The following is a 21475-nucleotide window of genomic DNA, read 5'->3' as shown; positions in this document are numbered from 1 at the left end:
AAGGCAAGAATGAATGGTTATCTCCATAGTCCTAGTTTGACAAGTAGAGCACTCCATACGATTATTCCCGAGCGATGCAAGTCCTTAATCCTTCGAGTCTGTGGTGAAGTATGTTCACGAATCTGAGCGAAGGATCCATTTATAAAGGAGACGCAGCTCGTGTCAAATTGTGGTTTGACACCTTCATTTTGGCACGCTGCCAGGCAACGCGTGCAACGTAGGTGCGCAAACATGTGCCAGAAAGGGGTGTGTGTTGAGGTGACAACTGCACAAATGGTCGTATGCACTGATTTGCAATAGCATTCTAAAGGTGAGTTTATCTACTTGGCAAGCATTGCTTGCTTTGTAGAAATGTAGTAGGCTAATCTTGCACCACAGCAGTAGGCCTAATCACCAGTCAAATAATCTCATGCAATTGCAGGAACTATATAATATCAGTTTACCTAAACATCTCGGTGCTTTAGAACTTTTCCATGTGGTGTAAAATTACTTGAACTGTACCTTCTTCAACCGTCTTGAAATCATCTTTGGAACTGATAATGCTATCTGACAGAGAATGTTACAGTTACTGTTCAGTTCACTGCATTTTTAATGCTGTTGTTTTACTGCTTATGTTCATAAACTTACATTACATATGTTCATGTGTTCACCACAGACATAATTTATTTTGCTGGATTATGTAAGCTGTATTACATATGTTATTCAAGGACTCACACAGATAGAACTGTACTGAGAGGTCAGAGTTCAAGATACGGGTCACTCGTGTGTGAACATGAGAACCAGCAACCACACACCCCAGCCTGGCCAGACAAGCACCTTTAATCGTGTCAAAATTCCCACTAACTATTAACACGTCTCTCTCTCTATCTTTCTCTCTCTCTCTCTCTCGCATGCATGCAGAGCCTACATTAAGCATAATAGTAATAATAACAATAATATCAATAACAATATAAAATATCAATAATGGAAATAATTAGTTTTACATTAATGAAACAGATGAGTCATTAAACCCCTCAAGAACACTAGGCAACTCATTCCATCAACAAGGACCAACAGATTAAATAGAGTGTTGGATGTGACCTCTTAGCATTAATGACTGGTCGACACAGCAGACGCTCTGAGGCTCCGCACTCAGAAAAAACTATTTTTTCTATCGGTCATCAATTGTGACGCCCAAGATTTAGTTGGGGTCAGTAAAGATGAGCCAAGCTGGATATTAATCTGTTGGGCAATAGCTGTAATAGCTGCCAACACCAACAGTTTCATTCTTGGAGAGATTAAGATAGAGGTTCCAATCTTTAATTCAAACTGAAATATCCTTAAGGCATGCTGAAATACGACCTGAAACGGTAGTCATCAGGTGAGAAAGACAGGTAAATTTCAGTATCATCTGCATTGCAGCGATAGCCAAATCAATGAGAGTGAATGATCTCACCTAAAGAAGTGGTGTAAATAGAGAAAAGGGGCCCTAATACTGACCGCTCATGAGAAATACACATTCAGTAAGAAGCTTACATGAACACCTGTTACAAATATCACTTACCAATAGGCTTGTTAAAAAAATACACGCACACAGAGTCAAGTAAACTACAGTAAAGAGAAGATTCTGCCAAGACTTATCAGTGTGTCAGAGGAGTAAACAAGGAGGAATGGTGAGAGATGTTGTACTGCAAATGAGGCAGAGTAACTAAGCACACCTGAGAGGAGAAATGTGTCTTTGCCACTTATCTCCCAACTCCAATGACATTTCTAGTGGGGTCATAAACTGGGCATGAACTGGGGTCAAACACAAGGCATGTACTGTAGGCATGAGGCTATTCAAAATATTTAATAATTACTTAATTCATTAATTCATTCATCCATCCATTCATTCATATATGCATTATAGAGACAGTCTCCCTGGTTGCAAGTCAGGGTTAAGTGCCTTGCTCAGGGGCAAAACATTAGCAGGCCGGAATTGAATCCAAACCTTTTTAGCTTCCACTTCAAAGCCCAGTTCTGCAACCACAATACCATCATCAATCCTTATGGAGACATCACCACTCAACATATCAAAACAATCCCACATAGGGATCTCTGGATTGTAAATCTACACCCTCAGAAAAGTCAGAGTTCAGGACAAGGGTCAGGAGTGTGTGACCATGAGAACCAAGAGCCACACACACCTCTTTGTATCACTGCTCACCTCTTTCATTGTGTCAAAATCCTCACTCTCTGTTAGCATAACACACACACACACACACACACACACACACACACAATGTGTGAAACTGGGTTAGGGTTAACCAAAGATGAATTATCCCATGCCAAATAATGGCTTAAGCTGAAATTCTCACAAATACCGTAGCTATTAACCCATTTAAGCCCAAAATTTCCCAGACATGCAAATATGCAAATCATGTGCTATTAGCAACCCTTTGAAGGAATCAATAATTATTTATTTTTTTAAAATGTAGAAAAGTAGATGAAAAAGTGAGTTTTATTACCGGTCACAATTGTGACCGGTGGGATAATATGTGTATACTCAATTAAAGGTTGCTCAAATTGCTTTTTTGTTAAAATAAAGGTATTCTGACAGGACTTTTCAAACTGATATGAACACTGAGACCAATGGCAATAATAAATATGAAAAATATGTAAACATTGTTTATTTACCAGGAGCTTCGGTTCGTTAAAATAGAACCCTGAAAGTGTATGTCTGCGTGCGTGTGAGAGTTAGTGTATATGGTCTGCGTGTGTGTATCTGCATGGGGTGTGAGAGTTAGTGTGCATATTGTGTGTGTGTGTGTGCTCGTGTATATATATATATATACACGTACATCCTCATCATTCTCAAGGTGCAACCAGGAAGTAAACAGCTCTGGTCATGTGACAATTTACTCAAAACATTTGTCACTGCACACATTACATTGAAACACTCTATTGTTTCAATATTTACTGAAAGAGTATTGGGATATTCCCCAGTTACAGTTTTAGAGGCTCATAAGTACATTTTTTTTTTTCGGTCACAATTGTGACCGATGGGGTGAAATGGGTTAAGTGGCCTTATTTTGGTAAGCCAGCTTTAAACTTACAAGTGAATTGATCATTGATTAATTTGCAGAGCTTGTGTGGAGATAGTATTTATGAACCTCTTTTTTTAAAGGGTTTCCTCCCCATATAGAAATCAAAGGCAATATCGAGGTCTCTGTAAAATGCAAAGACTTCTTTGTTTAAACCTCCTTGTCTGATTAAGGTTCACCTGTTTTAGGAATGCTTATCACCCGGAGAGAAGAAATACTCTTTTCTGATTGGCTGGCGGGGTGGCTTTTAATTCTGAGTAACGGGACACCTATGAAGTAGATCTGGTAAAAAAAACGTTTAATCGCCGTTCCATATCAATGCTTATGAATAGTAACTATAACAACGATAGTAGGATGACGGTTGAGCCTGGAGGAAGGCTTCGCAACAATGGAATCAACTGTAAACAAGCTAACTGTCCATGCTATTGCTGTTATAGGGCCAACGAAAGTTGTACAACAAGCTGAACTAGTGAGCTTCTTTTTAAACGGAGCCGTGTGTTTCCTTTGCTTTACAGTGGCAACTGGGTGATAAGCGGGATAACGGCCTTCGAAGTGTGTCCAGTTATACGGAATTAATGGACTCGGGCGGAGGCAACTCCCCTCCGCTGCGCGTCCGGGAGTTCTTTGCCCCTCGCCCTCGTCCATTAATTCCGTATAACAGGACACCTCGGCGGCCGTTATCCCTTACTGTACATAAATCATGATTTGGACCAAAGATTCTAGAACAGAGCTCTGCTCTAGAATCTTTGATTTGGACTATCTGCCAAGACCATTGTACGCATTATGATCTGAATGTGTAAAATTTCAGATTTATTTTATTTTTATAAAACCGTTGCCTGTAAGCAACATTATACCATAATGGAAAACATTAAACTATGTAGGTTTTCTTATAGAATATATTTTTATTTAACCAAAGTAATAGAAAACAAAATTATGTGGTTTTTACCCCCTAATATTATTTATTTTTCTCAAAAAAGTATCGTATCATACCCGTTCGTATTCACCCGTTGCCCACAGGTACCATTGTACCATTGTGAAACACTATCATAAACAAATCATAATATCTTCAAATCATCATGTAGATTATTTTAAATGACTGTTTATTAAGATTAAAAGTAGTAAAAAGCATTACAATAAGTAAAAAATCCCCTACATTCCCTCAATTATATCACGTATGGCCTATTGTGATTCCATTACGGTACATGCAGATTTTTGCTATTTTTTAAAATATTGTAACGTCGGTGTCTTCTGGACTGAGTGCTAGCCTCCCAGAATGCAATGTGTGTGAATGCTAGATTGCGTAATGTCGGTTTTAGTGAGTGTAATTATGTTTACCATGTCATGTATGTGTTAGCTTGTGTAGTCTTTCTTTAGGTTATACCTCATGTGTTTTACCCGGTGTATTGTATGTGACTACCCTGTTCGTGTATTGTGCTTGTTTTATTGACTTCCCTTGTGGTTCCTATGTAAAGGTGTCTTGGTGTGTTTCCCATTTCCGTTAATAAACCTTTGATTGGTCATCTGTGTGCTGCATCAGTTGTTACAATATTCATTATTTTATATACATAAAATGATGGTTGTCATTTTTTTGAAGAATGTGAACTTGAGGGAAATTAGTGAAATTTACACTTCTCAATGGAGAAAATATGATACCCAGCCAAACGTGTGCATCTGCTGAAAGAAGGGTCAAAATAGCCGCCTGTGGGGCATGTGACCACTATTTTGCATTTTCATTGGTTAGTATTGAGTTGTCCAGTTCTTAAAGAGGTATTTACTTTCTTTAAGGGATGTCTCATTTTATTTCAACAAGGCAAAATAGCATAATGTTGCCTACAGGTAACACCGTATCATAGAGGGTTAAATCCAGAATGAACGTGTGTGAATGAACACAAAGGGCCCACATATGTGGTGTGTGCTACAGAGCCTACATATCATTTAATTCTTCTCATGTGACAGTAAATAATTTGACTTTAGATTTTACTATAAACATTTGTGCGATGTTATGACTTGTTCATGCATACTGCACTACTTGTTCATGCATTACAGTCCATGCCGATGTGATGTCTAACTTGTAGCCTTTTTTCCCGGTAGGTTGTTCTGGTCGAAATCACAATGCTTTGATTATTTGTACCATGATGCAGAGGTGCTGCTACTAAACTATCCCATCCAGTTGACCAGCTGCCCTTATGCCGAAACCAGCGGTGAAGATGAGGACAGGGACAAGGATGACCAGAAAGAAATGAACTAAAGTGTACTTGTTATGTATTGTAAAACAAATCTAGCCTAATATATTCTCTAATTTATACTGTATGTGTAAATATGATATACATGTAAATATGGAAACAAATCTAGCCTAATATATTCTCTAATTTATACTGTATGTGTAAATATGATATACATGTAAATATGAATGGAAACAAATCTAGCCTAATATATTCTCTAATGTATACTGTATGTGTAAATATGATATACATGTAAATATGGAAACAAATCTAGCCTAATATATTCTCTAATTTATACTGTATGTGTAAATATGATATACATGTAAATATGAATATGGAAACATATGTATTTTCATTACACCTTTTATTTTTGAATCATGTTATGAAGGTTATTATTTATTTTTATTCGAAGTAAACTTGTCAATAAATTATTTTTCATGTCACTTATTTCTGTATTTTCTCTTGTTTCTAAGCTCTACAATTTATACGGCTATCGTTTTGTATGCACATAAGAAACAGGTGTCATTACTAACAACTATATACCTAATGGTTTATGTTTTTAGTTTATTTTCCCCTTTATACCATGTTGTCTACTCTGTTTTTATCATGTACCTCCACACACTCAGCTGCCAAGATCACCTGAGTTCAATCCTCTCATCAGCAATAATACATAATAAAAATTAAATAATAATGATAAGTTACATTTATAAATATAGCACATTTCTCAAACTCAAGGTCACTTTACAAAAGACAAAAAACAACAAAAATAATAAACAAAAAAAAGCAAACGAACCTCAGGGGAAAGGGGGGGGGGGGGGCTTACCACTGTAATTACTGCTTTAACTCTGTGTTGTGGATCATTTCAACTCTGTTGTGGATGCGTTTATGTGGTATTACATTGCCAGTCATGTCTATTTCCAGTTTGATTTTGACTTTGGACACTGTTTTTTGGATTAAACCTTTGCATAGTGGAGACTCATCATCTCACACTTTTGTGTCGGTTTTCTAAACTTTTGACTGTTTCCTGGTTTTCTTTTGCAGTGTCTGGAAATACAAAATTTAGATTTATGATATATTTTGTTATCTAAGATGTGTTTTACATAACCAAACTTCGTCTTATATGTGTGGTGGACAGGCTTGGAATTTCACCATTCTGGGGGCAAGGCCACTTGGCCTTCAGTTGGGCATATTTGGTGGGGGGCACAAAGGCCACATGTCAGGGCACCAAGGCCAAAGTTAACTATACAGTAGTAGCATATAAAAATGATCAAAGTTGTATTTAGCCTATTCATTGCAGTAGACCTGCATCACTGTATGAAACATTACAAAAACATGAAACATAACATATTACATAGAACTGTAAATCATCTGATGATCTAATAATTACAGATATCTAGGCTATATATAACATTTATTTTATATTTGGCCTGCTATGAAATCATGTATTGAACAATTTAAGCACAGTCAGCTTTAAGAAACTCAAATAGCCTAGATGCATGCTTAGCATTTTGTGATCATTAGGCTAAGGCTACTTTCACAAACTCAGTCAGCTGTCCTCTGATTTACCAATATCTAGGCGATATTTGGAACATTTATTTTGTATTTGGTCCGTTATGAAATCATGTGGAACAATTTAACCACATTGTAAAACTTAAAGCCTGAATTTGGAGACATCCATGCATGTCGAAATTTACTGCAAATTCAAAACTGGATTACTCTGGAACGGCTAACTGTACAGGGGACTGTTTTACACCTTTGTGTTCGGTAAGGTCTGCTGTTTATTCTGATATCTGGTTTGTCATGTGTTAAAAGAAGGGTTCGTGAAGTATAAGAGATGAATGGGTAGGGAGATCATGGACGCAAAACCTTTAAATTAAATTGAATTATATTATTTACTTTTCTCGCGAACCGTTCAACACAGCAATTATCGGCTAACATCGTTTAAAAGCTGAGAAAAAGCTCTTTCGTGTGATATTTGTGATGTCTGTGTGATGATGAGTAGGCTACTTCGCAAGTAGTTCAACTGAGAAGAATGGGTGAATTTGGACGCACTTTCTTTCTTGCGCTGTCACTTTCTCCACTGCGTAAAAGACTAAATTAATTTGCGCTGTAAATGCTAAGATTATTTTGACAGGCCACAGGCTAAATAAAAATCGCTATTAGTAGGATGCAAAGCAGAATATTGAAAGAAGGGGGCACCAAGGCCACCGTGGCCTGTAAACCTCTGATTTTCAAAGGGGCATCACGGCCAACGCAAGGGGCTACGACTGCCATTGCGGAGATGGAGATATGTGGGTCAGTAATGCTCTGTGTGTGTGTGTGTGTGTGTGTATGTGTGTGTATTAATTTTGACACAGTGAGAGATGAGCAGCGAGACAGCGTGGCTCTTGGGTCTCTCTGCCCTTACCTCAATGTGAAAATATCTTCTGTTCTCTACTGTTATGGCACTACATGTTAATCCTTTTGTGTCCATTGCACACATTCCCCATTCAACTGTTGTAATGGTTTATGCGGCTAGTGCATGGATATCACCAGTACAGTATATGAATAATGAATAAATAAAATAAAATAGATTCACTGTTGTATTTAGTTCAAAGGCATATAGCCTTTTATCAGAAAATAAATGATTGTACATGCTGGGGAAATGTAATCCTGTATGGACAAACATCAGTGCAGCACTCCAACAATCAGGACTTTATGGTAGAGTGGACAGATAGAAGCCATTTGTTGCCGGGAGTTTGCCAAAAAGCACCTGAATGACTCTCAGACCACGAGAAGTAAAGTCTTCTGGTCTGATGAAACAAAGACTGAACAATTTGGCCACAATTCCCAACAGTGTGTGTGGAAGAAACCAGACACTGAGCTGCACTGATGTTTGTCCTTCTTTACGCTTCTCTCATCTCAAAGGAACTCTAGAACCCAGAAGTCATCCAAATTCATAGTGCTGAAAAGAGTGTTTACTCCAAGTGCTGTTAGGCAGTCTTCCTACAACTTACCACCAATGTTCCTACACATGCTTGCATGCACACACAGAAGCACACACACACACACACACACACACACAAAGTTCATGTTGTTAGTTCATGTTGTAATGTTGCCACTTGTGTATGTGAACCACCAATATTCGCACACACATGCATGCACGAGCATACAGAAGCACACACACGACACACCCCACACACATTTTAATTCATTATTTAAATCCACAAATCATATTACAACAGACAGGATTCAAATATTTCAAGAGATAAGATAGGGCTTTGTCACTCAATGGTATTCAGGGGTACAAAAAACATCTCCTGCGCCATACTGCAAGGCTGCCTATAACTGCAGATATGGAGCAAAACTTTGCTAGCTGTTTTGTTTTTCTGCTGGAGAGCCCTGCCAGCCTTAACCCACTGAAAACAAGATTGACACACATATACACATAACCACACTTAACCCACTGAAAACAAGACACACACAGATACACATAACCACATTTACACCCACTCTCTCTCTCTCACACACACACACACACACACAGTTCATTTTGTCATGTTGCCACTTGTGCATGTGAACCACCAGTGTTTGCACATACACATTCACGCACATACAGAAAGACACACACACACACACACACACACACACACACACACACACACACACACACACACACACGGTGTGTAGATGTTAATGTTCTAAAAATGTTCTGTTTACAATAATGTTCTATTAAATAATACTTTTTGTAATGGTATTGGTATTTAAGAGCAGTTAAAACTGTCCGGTCAAATTTGACCATGAACAGTAAATTAAGGGGGGTAGCAACGAACAGTGTTTAAAGGCTAAGTCAACATTTATTTTGATTTGGATTGGTGTAGTACTATGGGTTCACTATCTTTTTGTGAATGCTATCTGCAAATGAGTGACAAAACACTGGAAAATCCAGTGCAACAAATAAAACGACGACAAGCCACCCTATTTCACAGAGCTTATATAGGATCACTTGAGTCTTGGTAGTCACTACGCAGAAATATTTTTCCATATTTCAACATTTTGGTGACAAAAATAGGTAACCATAGTTTCTTTTTCTTTCTCTGACAGAATATACTGTATGATCTGTAATATGAATATAATAAACAAGTGCATTGCCAAAATATAATTATAATCTGATTTGGAACATTTCTACAATACTGTTTACTTGAATACTAGAAATATACTCATAATGTTTTTGTTTTCATGGTAAAATATAATGTTCCGAATCCATATATATATTCCCAAATAATGGGAAGGTCACACTCATAGATTCGCAAACCTTAACATCCCGATCTTTCACCCCATTATAGGAAGTCTGAAATCTGCCTTTCACCATGATACTGCTAGTATGCAATTTCCTCATATTTTTTTGCAACTATCTTGCTAAAAAAATATCCAGCTCTTCTTTTCTCATTTAGAAAGAAGCCAACTAAGAGTACAGTTTAGGTTCAAAATGTAATTTTAGTGTCTTTCCTAATTTTAGTTAGGAAATAAAGAGCTTTTTTCCATTCCTGTGTCACCCTGTTGAGCATTGTGAATTTAAATTTAATGGCTAATCCAAATACAGCATCCCAAAACATAACAATGTGAACATGGCAGGTCAGACTCCTTAGTATGGTATTTGACCAGGTATATAGATAGCACTACCTTATTATTGGACGTTTGTATATTCCATACTGAATAGTGTTTATTTACTTGTGTGACTCCAGACACTGCTGTGTGCTTTGGCTGCTGTTTCTTTGGCACAAATGCAGAGTATCGACAATGCCACTCCCCCACGTATGTATTTGTACCACCATGGTCTAATCTATGCCAGGAAACAAGATTGATAAGCCCACTTTAAACTTATGTATTTGGTTAGCCAGTTACATGAAATTCTTTAAAAAAAAGCACATGGGACATGACAAGCTTTACCCCACATTTTCTTATGCTGATAATTGTCCTGTTTAAATACAAATATATATTTAATTTACATGAATTTCCTTTTTCTCTTAATAGCCATCTGCACTGAATCTGGATGCATGGAAAACATCAGTAAGTACCTTTTAAGCATTCAGAATGTCACTGTGTGTGTCAAAAATGGTGTGTGCGTGTATGTGTGCGGTGTGAATTTTGTACCAAAGATTCTGGAGCTCCACTCTGTGCATTTTTGTCATTGTGTTATTTGTTCTCCATTAGAGTGCTGGACAGACTGGATGACTGGACCGTGACAACCCAACTGGAACTGGAGACTGGGAGACTGTCAGTGACCTGAAGACGGAGTACCCCAACGCTATGTGCCCCAATGCCACTGCCATCGAGGTGGCAACTGTGGATGGCATCAGCCTGAATGATGCAGGCAATGTGTTTCATGTGTGAGTGTTTACCGCAACTATCATGTATTACAAATTAATTTCTCATGAGACTTCACTCCAAATGGTTAAGAATAGTTGGAAGACAATATCAAGTGTGCTGCATAGATAACTGGAGTGGAATCGAAATTAGCCCATTAGGGTATTTCTATGACATTAGCCAATGGAAGTTATTCCCATTGGTGAGGGAATTGTCATGCCTATGAGGTTGCTGTATAGGGTTAGTGTTATCAACTAATTATCTTAGGCAGGACACGGTTTTGCAGCGAGATCTGCCTTTTTTATGTTGTTTCATATGCGTAGTAAGTGTTTTGTGCACGGCTTATGCGCCCACAGTGCCTCTTGTTTTGTGTGCCTGCTGCGCCTTGCGTTTCTGCAGAGGCACCCTGAGCGCCTCGAATTGAAAGAAGTTCAATGAAAACATAGTGCACCTCGCGTTTTACAAGTGGCAAAGCGTGTCCTGTCTGATCGCACCCCAGATTATTCAAAAGGGAATCTAGTCTGACCAATAGAGGTGGTGATAGTGTTTTTACTAAGCTCACACTATGAAAACACACACACACACACACACACACACACACACACAAACACAAGTACTTGACATTGATTTAAGGATGCTATGCAGCTATTGTCCACTAGAGTGTAGTATAACTTATAACCCACTTGTTGAACACTACGTAGAGTGTAACAGCAGCTATATCACTACAAACAGTGCAGCATGCAAGACTATCGTTATTTTTTCCTCATATGAAACAAGGGTACACCTTTGGAACTTCCGGGAGACTTGGGATGTCTGCTCATAGCAGTGCAATATTAGTGTAGGCTATTATATGAATGTAATCACATAGTGTTACACGGTAAACCTTTAAGTTACAAGATCATGCATAATGTCTCAGGAACAGCATGCTGGACGATAATAGAGGTTTTTTTCTGTCACAGGAATGATCACATCACTGGGCTCATCTGTAATGAACGCAGATCAGGAGAAATGCTTCTGCCGGGACTACAAAGTCCGTTTCCTCTGCCACCCTCCATACTGGGCTGACCTGCAAAACAGTATGTGAATCTGCAGTCATTTCTTCACATTAGTGATTTTTTTATTTTTCAAAAGATTTTTAATAAAGGTAGACAAGTGTTCATGGATTCAAGGTTAATTAACTCTATTAATTCACTTCACATCCCAGAGTTCTGTTTTCCCAAGGCGCCTGCCTGTATGTGAACCAGACGTGAACGGTATTGTGTTTCTTTTTAATAAACTTTACATGTAGAGACCCTCATTATGCTACCGTGTAAGTGTGGTGCTATTTTGAGCCTTGTTAGTGGTATAGAAATAGCAATTACTTTTTACTGTACGTCTGCCCCGAAGGCTAGCGTTAAACGTTAATTAGCGGTTTGCAATAAAACTGGTCACATTCGACTAGCATGAAAATAAATCCCAGCGAACGGTCGAACTCGGTACACGTGTTACTAACCCCTAGGTTCATTTTGCGCCAGAATTGTCCTTTAATATTGTGTTGTCAATGTGGTGCAAACAAACAAGGCTAGAGTAGGCCTATCAGCCGTATCCTTTGTGAGCAATAACTGGCAAAAGGATGTTATGAGAACCGTTTAGACTCTCTTAAAGTGACAATGCACCATTTATCAATACTTCAAGTTAAACATCAAATTGGCAGCATTTCTTTAAAATATACATATATATTATACACACTAATGCACAGTAATAGTGTGAATTATTGGCCTTTTGTTTTGCTTTAGTTGTTTTTTTGTTTTTTTGGGGGGGGGGGGGCGGGGGGGCAATATTGTTGTTGCATAAAAAATGGGTAGCTGTGCCCCTGCTCGTACCTATGGCCAAATTACAGCTGTGGCGATATCCTTTACCAAACCCACTCTCACTCATGTCTTCTGGCTTAAATAGAACATGTCGATTTATATGTTGATATGTTTATATGTGTAGCCTAGGCCAAGATAAAAAAACAGTTTCAACCCCTGGCAGTAAGGTAAATTCAAATAAAAAACAGTTTCAACCCCTGGCAGTAAGGTAAATTATTATTTGGCATCTGTTTTTATTATTTTGCCCACGTGCAGTGTGCTGGACACCGTGGTTTGACCGTGACAATCCCGGCGGTTACGGGGACTGGGAGACGCTGACGGAACTGTGGAAAGAACACCCTGGTCAGATCTGCGCCAATCCCATCGCCATCGAGAGCAGGACTGTGGACACAGACACTCCTGCGACCATTACTGGTCAAGACTTCTCACAGTGAGTAGTGTTATTTTTCTTATTTTCATACAGTGAGTAGTCTTACTTTTCTCTTCAATTTTCTTCTCAAGTTACACATGTTTACTCCCCCCTCCCCCATACACACACACCATTTCATCATCCCAAACAAAGAACATACCCCCTCCCCACACACACACACAGGTACACCCCTCTCCCCCACACAAACATACACACACACCAACCCCCTCCCCTCCACACACACACACACACACACACACACACAAACAATAATACCTTTTTAATACTACTTTGAAGTTATTCTTTAAAGTTGAGCTGGCTCTTGATCACAAGAATTTCATTACTTATTGAACTTGAACTTGTTCCCAGCTTTAATCAGCAATGACTGTAGATGGCAGAGATGGGTCTTCAAATGACTTTTGATAAACATTTGAAGACATTTGAACAACAACAGTTGTTTTGGCCTATGAAGAAGAGGGCAAAGATATTGACATTATGACTTTTTAATTACAATATAAGGTTGAACGCATAGAAATGGAGTTCATCACAATACATCATTTACAGAGCTGCCAACTCTCACACATTGAGAGTGAGATTCATTCATTTGATTGGCTCAACACGCTTTTACACCAATCAAATGCGTGAGGGTTGGCAGCTCTGCATTTACGTCTTTCCTCCCTGTAGCTACTCTCTGACGGTCGGGTTTGTTTGCAAGAACGGGCCCAACCAACGCTGCCAGGATTACAAAGTCCGTTTTAGGTGTCCTTGTGTCTTTGGAAAACTGGCTCTTGAGAAGGACGATTCTGTATCCATTAGAGACCCATAAGGGCATGACTGCATGTTACAACATGTAAAAAATGGTGAAGCAATGATACGTGTTGATAAGGTTAGTTTTTTTTGTAAAAGCACTGACAGCTGTTGTTGTTGATGTCTCTTCAATTTTGCTGCTGTGATGGTTTAAACCTATGCAGAGAATAAAACTAACAAAATAAAACTGACACCCTGTTTTCATTTTCTTCCGGTTGCTCTTATTGAAATGATGTATTGGACAAGAGACTAGTAGTTGAATAGGATGCACTAGAAGTGTATGAACAATGCTATTTGACAAGTCAGACGTCCACTTGCAGTTTGGACACAGGCTGACTGCACATTTCTGATTGATAGAATGGGAGCAGAGTGTTTTATTTCACAAAAGACTTTGACCACCAATGAATGTGGATATTCCAGATGTCTTTGGTGTTGGAGTAATCACACCTGACTCTACTGAGGTCAACCAACTGAATCATGAGCTGTCTAGTTGGCGGTCTAACCTGTTCAGGTGAAGACGTTGCCCTTGGCAAAAAGACATGGATCATCGTCAGAGTGAGGAGTTTGTTTTTTTCCAAAATGACAGGGGAGTGCCCAAAAGAAAATGTCTTGTCTTGAAAATGTCTTTATTTTGTCTCACAACAAATAAATCAGCCCTTACTGATATCTCACCTGTTATTCCTAAATCCCCTTTAGGAGAAATGAGGAGCAATAAGAATAGATTGAGAGGAAAAACGGAGGAAAAAAGGAGTACTTCATGGCTGAAAAATCTCAAAATACCCCTTTGTTCTTCTCAATCTGTTTTTATTGCTCTTTAATTCTCCTAAGGTGGGTTTTTGAGAAACAAGTCAGATCTTATTTTGAAGTTTTTTTCCCTAAGGGATTATCAAAACAACGGCAAAAAAATTCACATACACCAAAAGCAAAGTCTATGTCTGTCTATTATGCAAAACCAAGAGTTGTGCCAGACCTTTGTGGAAAGTCCCAGGAGAGGCGCTGGGAGTTTAAGACGTTCAGAGCTTTAAGGGGGGATCCAGGGGCATCTTCCCCCAAGGAAATGTTTGAAATTCATTTTTACACGGTTTGAGACAGAAAGGGCAAGTCTAAAGTCAATCAATGAAAGAACAGTTAGCAATAGAGCAGAAAGATTGTTGATATTTGAACTCAACAGCCAAAATAGATCCCTCCCTTCAATGCTCCATAGGTTTGTGGGTGCAACACTGACTTAAGTTACCCTCAAATTTGCACTGAATGTAGAGAAACCATTTTGAGAGTTTTTAGACAGACATTTTGTGTAAATCAGTCTTGTGCAAAATTCCAGAATTTAATTGAAACTGGCTCTTAAATTCCAATTCAATTCTTGCATTTCAATTGAGGTAGCAAACAGGAAGCAGAATTGAAATTTGAATTGTGCACAACCCTGGTGTAAATGTCATTACATTTGAATATAAGAAAACATCAAAGTCATTGAGTCACACATCAAGTCAAGTTATTGCCTTTTCTGATTGATAAAGCAGGTTTGTAGATGTGAGGAGTGCTGCCTAGAGGACAGAGGTCAACTGAGACATATTAAAGTGAAGTGTAATCTGCTCCAATCATTTCTTACACCTTGTTCCCCAAATGATCAGCAGCAGGAGACAACCTTTCCTCCACACCCTCTAGCCTTGGGTTGGGCATATTTGGTGAGGGGCACAAAGGCCACATGTCAGGGCACCAAGGCCAAAGTTACCTATACAGTAGTAGCATATAAAAATGATCAAAGTTGTATTTAGCCTATTCACTGCAGTAGACCTGCATCACTGTATGAAACGTTACAAAAACATGAAACATGACATATTACATAGAACTGTAAATCATCTGATCATCTAATAATTACAGATATCTAGGCTATATATAACATTTATTCTATATTTGGCCTGCTAATCATGTATTGAACAATTTAAGCACAGCTCAGCTTTAAGAAACTCAAATAGCCTAAATGCATGCTTAGCATTTTGTGATCATTAAGGCTACTTTCACAAACTCTTAGTCAGCTGTCCTCTGATTTACCAATATCTAGGCGATATTTGTAACATTTATTTTGTATTTGGCCTGTTATGAAATCATGTGGAAAAAATTTAAACACATTGTAAAACTTCAAGCCCAAATTTGGAGACATCCATGCATGTCGAAATTTACTGCAAAAACGGCTAACTGTACAGGGGACTGCTTTACACCTTTGTGTTCGGTAAGGTCTGCTGTTTATTCTGATATATGGTTTGTCGTGTTAAAAGAAGGGTTCGTGAAGTATTCCACCGAGATGAATGGGTAGGGAGATCATGGACGCAAAACCTTCGGTAGAATGTATGATTAAATTGAATTATATTATTTACTTTTCTCACGAACCGTTCAACACAGCAATTATCGGCTAACATCATTTAAAAGCTGAGAAAAAGCTCTTTCATGTGATACTTGTGATGTCTGTGTGATGATGAGTAGGCTAGGCTACTTCGCGAGTAGTTCAACTGAGAAGAATGGTGGACGCACTTTCTTTCTTGCCTGTCACTTTCTCCACTGCTAAAAGACTACCCAGCTAGCACCGTTACATTGCCAGTACGTTGCTGCAATGTAACTGAATGACCCAAAATACATTGCCACAACGTCGTATCCAACGTTGCCACAACATGCATAGTGAAAGGTGAGAATTCGTAACCGCAACGTCACTCCCCAACGTTGCGAATCCGTAACTGCAACATTAAGTTACGTTGCAGCAACGTGGAATTGAAAGGTGCCGTTTCGTAACCGTAACGTAAGTTACCGACGCCACCAGTCCTGTTTAGCAACGTTGCCACAACATGAAAGTGAAAGGTGACAATTCGTAACCGCAACGTAACTCCCCAACGTCGCCACTCCGTAACCACAACATCAGGTGACGTTGCAGCAACGTGGAGTTGAAAGGTGCCGTTTCGTAACCGCAACGTAAGCTACCGACGCCACCAGTCCTGTTTAGCAACGTTGCCACAACATGCAAAGTGAAAGGTGACAATTCGTAACTGCTCTTTCATGTGATACTTGTGAAATGGTTTAAGGTATTGACAACAGACTGAACAATTAGCTAAATGAGTTCAAGCATCTGAGAACTTTCTTCAGCCAATGGAGTTTAGTGTTTTAGCAACTGAGAAAAACTGTAAGTACTCATATATTTTAGATGTTACATGTAATGTACATATACTGTATATATCACCACATATGTATTGTGCATACATTGTATGTGCATGGTCTCATATATACATATATATTGTAACATATATTGTGCATATATGTTACAATATATATGTACATATATCTTTACAAATATTACCAATACATTTCCCCATATACATCTGAATACATTATGGTGGATATTTCTAACTAATTTGGGGCAGTCATGGCCTACTGGTCAGGACTTGAAACCGAAGGGTTGCTGGTTCGATCCCCTACCAATAGGTAAAATGCTGACATGATCACGATGTTGTGGCACCATTCTTCATGGCACCAAATGGTAACGTCATCAGCTGACCAGTTCACAACGTTGGGTCAACATCACTCACGGTACTACATGGCAACGTCATCGGCTGATGTCGTGGTGACGTTTCCCACGGCATCAAATGGTAACGTCATCAGCTGACCAGTTCACAACGTTGGGTCAACATCACTCACGGTACTACATGGCAACGTCATCGGCTGATGTCGTGGTGATGTTTCCCACGGCATCAAATGGCAACGTCATCAGCAGACCCGTTTACAACGTTGTGGTAACATCACTCCAAATACTACATGGCAACGTCATCGGCTGACATCGCCGGTACATTTCCCACGGCATCAAATGGCAACGTCATCGGCTGACCTAATCACGATGTTGTGGCAACATCGCTCCAAATACTACATGGCAACATCATCGACTGACGTCGCCGGTACATTTCCCACAGCACCAAATGGCAACGTCATCGGCTGACCTAATCACGATGTTGTGGCAACATCGCTCCAAATACTACATGGCAACATCATCGGCTGACGTCGCGGGGACGTTTCCCACGGAACCAAATGTCAACGTCATCAGCTGACTCGTTTACAACGTCGTGGCAACATCACTCCAAATACTACATGTCAACGTTATTGGCTGACGTCGCGGGGACATTTCCTGATACTAAATGGCAACGTCATCAGCTGACCTGATCATGATGTTGTGGCAACATCACTCACAATACTACATGGCAACGTCATAGGCAGATGTCGCGGAAACGTTTCCCACAGCACCAAATGGCAATGTCACCAGCTGACCTAATCACAATGTTGTGGCATCAGCTGACCAGGTCACGACGTCGCTGCAATGTCACTAATGGTACCAAGTGACAACATTGTCTTGTAAAGTATCTGTGACGTTGCAACAACGTAGCCAGAAGGTAATGTCGCGGTGACCAAATGACAACTTTATGGCTGCAACGTCATGTGTTAGCTGGGTAAATTAATTTGCGCTGTGAATGCTAAGATTATTTTGACAGGCCACAGGCTAAATAAAAATCGCTATTAGTAGGACGGAAAGCAGAATATTGAAAGAAGGGGGCACCAAGGCCACCGTGGCCTGTAAACCTCTGATTTTCAAAGGGGCATCACGGCCAACGCAAGGGGCTACGACGGCCAAATTCCTACCCTGGCTATAAATAAATATTGTTGTCGTTAATATGAATGATGACGTTCACACATAAACTATAACGATAACGACATGAAGAACGATATCGTTGGGGATCACTTTCAGAGCGATTTTCAGAACGATAAAAAGCTACTAGCCAATCAGAACCCATTGAATTTTAACCGTCACATTCATTAACACAAGGAGACTTTGTTTATCGTTGTTCAGTGTGAACGCTTTTATCGTTATGGTTATAGTTATAGGGCTGTATTTTGGGTCACCAGCGCATGGCGTAATACTCGTTATTCACGCGCAAAGTTGAATTCGGTATTTTGCACGTTTATTGCGCCCAGGGGTGTGGCAATTAACAACCTAGGGAGGGGCCTAGTGCGTTGTCTAAAAATCGCTATCATACACCACCTAAACCTGGTCAGAAGTCAATGGCGAGTTGTTCATATGCTATTTTAAGAGCGCATGTCACCAGTCATATTGGCAGGTGCCCGCTCCATCCTTCTATCATTCATGAATGCACACCAGTGCACATCCATGCAAAGCATTACAAATTGCACGATTACAATGGGAAACATAATTAGAATAAAGATATTACGAAATACTGTACATCTCATAATGAGTAGTTATTCACCATCATTTGCAAATTGGTAATGATGGTTAAAAGTGATTAGGGGAGAGGCGAGAGACACGTATGGAGCACAGCTGAAGACGAACTGTCACGAGATATAAGCAACTCCTCTGCAGGATAAATGTTGTTTTATTCAGTCATTTGAGCAATATTGGTAAGTGTTGCTTTTTCCAGCCAATGTTTTCGGTGGTAACCCATTGTCAGTCAATAGTGAAAGTAACTGCATATAACTGTCTTGTCGTTGACTGACTCCTTGGTGAAGTTAGTTTCACTTTGCCAATGAGTTCAATTAATAGACGAGTGCAAATGCGTGAAGGCTATGCTAGGTTTTTAGTAAAGCATGGTTTTAGAATGACTATTCCATACGGTCTCGCAAGCAGCCTCCTTCAAATGCACCGTTGAATGCCAAATTACCGATGCATTTATTTGACATATTGCGCGTTGCGCCGTTAAAGGGAATGACAGATGTCATTCTCATTGGTTTAAAATGATGTTACACCCCAAACACACCCATATGCCTGATTAAAAAACCTAGGAACACCTTGTTGCGCCATGCGCTCCACGTTTGATGACGAAACCCCTCCCAATGTAAAATGGACATCCTACTAAATTTGAATAGACTTTTGACGAGTGACGATGCACTTTAGAATGTCATGATAAGGCCCATAGTTATTGTTCTTGGTGTGAATAGGACTTAATGCTCCTTTTGGCCATGTGGGGTCCTCAGTGTGCAGGTTGACTTTGTTTTGGACTGTAATGCCTCTTTTGCCCATGTGGGTAACTCTGTGTGCGTGCTTGATTAGTCACATGTCTAATTTTCAATTAGGGAATTATGTCCACCTGAGTCTTGTTTACCTTCCTATATAAGCTGCCTGAGCCTTTGTGTTTTGCTCAGTCTTGAATTGATACTCGATGACGGCACCGTGTAAGTTGAACGCTAGTTAAAGCGATCTGACTTCTGAGCTGTGGCCACTTACTAGGGATGGGCAGAACGAGGCTTTGTGAAACAACGAAACGTTCGAAGCAATTGCGCCGGAATGTGTCGAGGTTTCGAAACAATCCGACACACGTAACTCCATGGTGACATCTAGTGGCCAGTTTTGCTAACATTACATTTTGACCGTGAAGCACAACTGCTTCAGACGAAGAATATAAATAGCCAACATGGAACGCAAGATTTCGTCCACAGGTGTAGGCTATGCTTATGGCCCAGGGTTTTTTTTTGGAACATGTTGTAGGGAAATAAAGGATACATGTGAAGCAGGTTAGACTAATCAGGTACAACATGGGAAAAATAAACAACACATTTTTTGTATGTCAACATACATTTTTATTATAACAGTTGTTCTGCCGTCTTGGCATTTAATCTGTTTCTTGTTTTTGAATAAACCTCCCCAGCCTTGGAAAAAATTCTTTCACAAGGCACACTTGTTGCTGGCATGCACAAATATTTTTTTGCCATCACAGTTAGGTTTGGATAAACCACTCTCCTCTCCTGCCAGTATTTCAAAGGGTCAGCTGTTCTTGAAATAAAGGCATCAGTCATATATTTTTTTTACTTCTGCTACTATCTAAATATTAACGTCACTAGACTATCTATCTAAACTATCGCTCACTGTCTGTCTAGCCTGTCAATTAATCTATATCACTAACCTATAAATCGCTATATCTTTATATGTCTCTATGTCGCTATATCTCTCAAAATCTCTCTCCTCACAAAAAACCCACAAAGATAGGATGTGTTTGAATGACTTTTAAGCATTCTGGGACTGTAATTTAGATCAAACAGGTGTTTAGGCTATTCGGGTAATTGGCTCACGCAGCAAGTGTGCCACCTGTCCAAACCAAATTGAAACACCACGAAGCCTCACTAAGCCATGGTCACGTGACATGGGCATTTTGAACCACACTTCGACACACTGTTCGAAACACGTTTCGGAAGCTCGACACTGTTTCGAAACGTCAGCTTCGAGCGTCACATCCCTACCACTTACCTTTTTTCCCCCGTACCTTTTTGCTACTTCTCTGTTGGATTTGAGTGATTGATTGACTGCCTGGATTTTTTTCCCCTTTGTGCCTGGATTACTCTTACTTGTTTTTGGATACCTCTGCATAGCCTTAAAGTAAAGAACGTTTGAACGTAAAGAACTCAACTGAATTTGTCTCTGCACTTGAGTCTTCCAGTCACTTGTAGCCTAGGGGTAAGGTTCCTGACTCTCACGCAGGAGACCCAAATTCAATTTCCCAGAAATCCTTACAGAATAGACAAAGGAAGATCTTATTTAGACATTTTATTTCCTATGGGACAGAGCATGGGTGTTTTGATAATATATCATACGTGTTGTTTCCTCTGATTCAGTTGATATTAGGTAATTTTAAAATGTTTTAAACAAAAAAACAATCGCAACGACTTTGGGAAAAAATCCACTGCCATTGATGAAAAAAAATCAGCCAATTAAAAAAAATAAAACTCTGGCAATTGGCATTGAAG

At 39.4% G+C, this 21475-nt stretch overlaps 1 protein-coding gene across 4 annotated transcripts in view; it reads left to right on the top strand.

Annotated features, from left to right (window-relative positions):
* The first annotated feature begins 9278 nt into the window (after positions 1-9278).
* LOC121712187 (cartilage intermediate layer protein 1-like) overlaps positions 9279-21475 on the top strand; it is a 31734-nt gene continuing 19537 nt past the window's right edge. Inside the window, exons 1-4 of one of the 4 annotated variants that reach the window (XM_042096285.1) lie at positions 10301-10333; positions 10478-10653; positions 11590-11706; positions 12736-12910. Coding sequence is in view for 1 of the 4 variants with exons in the window: in XM_042096289.1 (XP_041952223.1) it covers positions 10321-10333 (13 nt within the window). In the remaining 3 variants the exon portion in view is untranslated. Of the gene's footprint in view, positions 9336-9609; positions 9646-10297; positions 10334-10477; positions 10654-11382; positions 11469-11589; positions 11707-11868; positions 11884-12735; positions 12911-21475 lie in introns of those variants that run through there. The other 3 variants (XM_042096289.1, XM_042096286.1, XM_042096288.1) reach the window with 3 other exon arrangements.

This window comes from Alosa sapidissima, chromosome 6 (genome assembly GCF_018492685.1).
Source record: "Alosa sapidissima isolate fAloSap1 chromosome 6, fAloSap1.pri, whole genome shotgun sequence".
In the NCBI taxonomy this organism is placed as follows: Eukaryota; Metazoa; Chordata; class Actinopteri; order Clupeiformes; family Clupeidae; genus Alosa; species Alosa sapidissima.
Note: the sequence above shows the minus strand (reverse complement) of the source record. Positions and strands in the feature narration are given on the sequence as shown.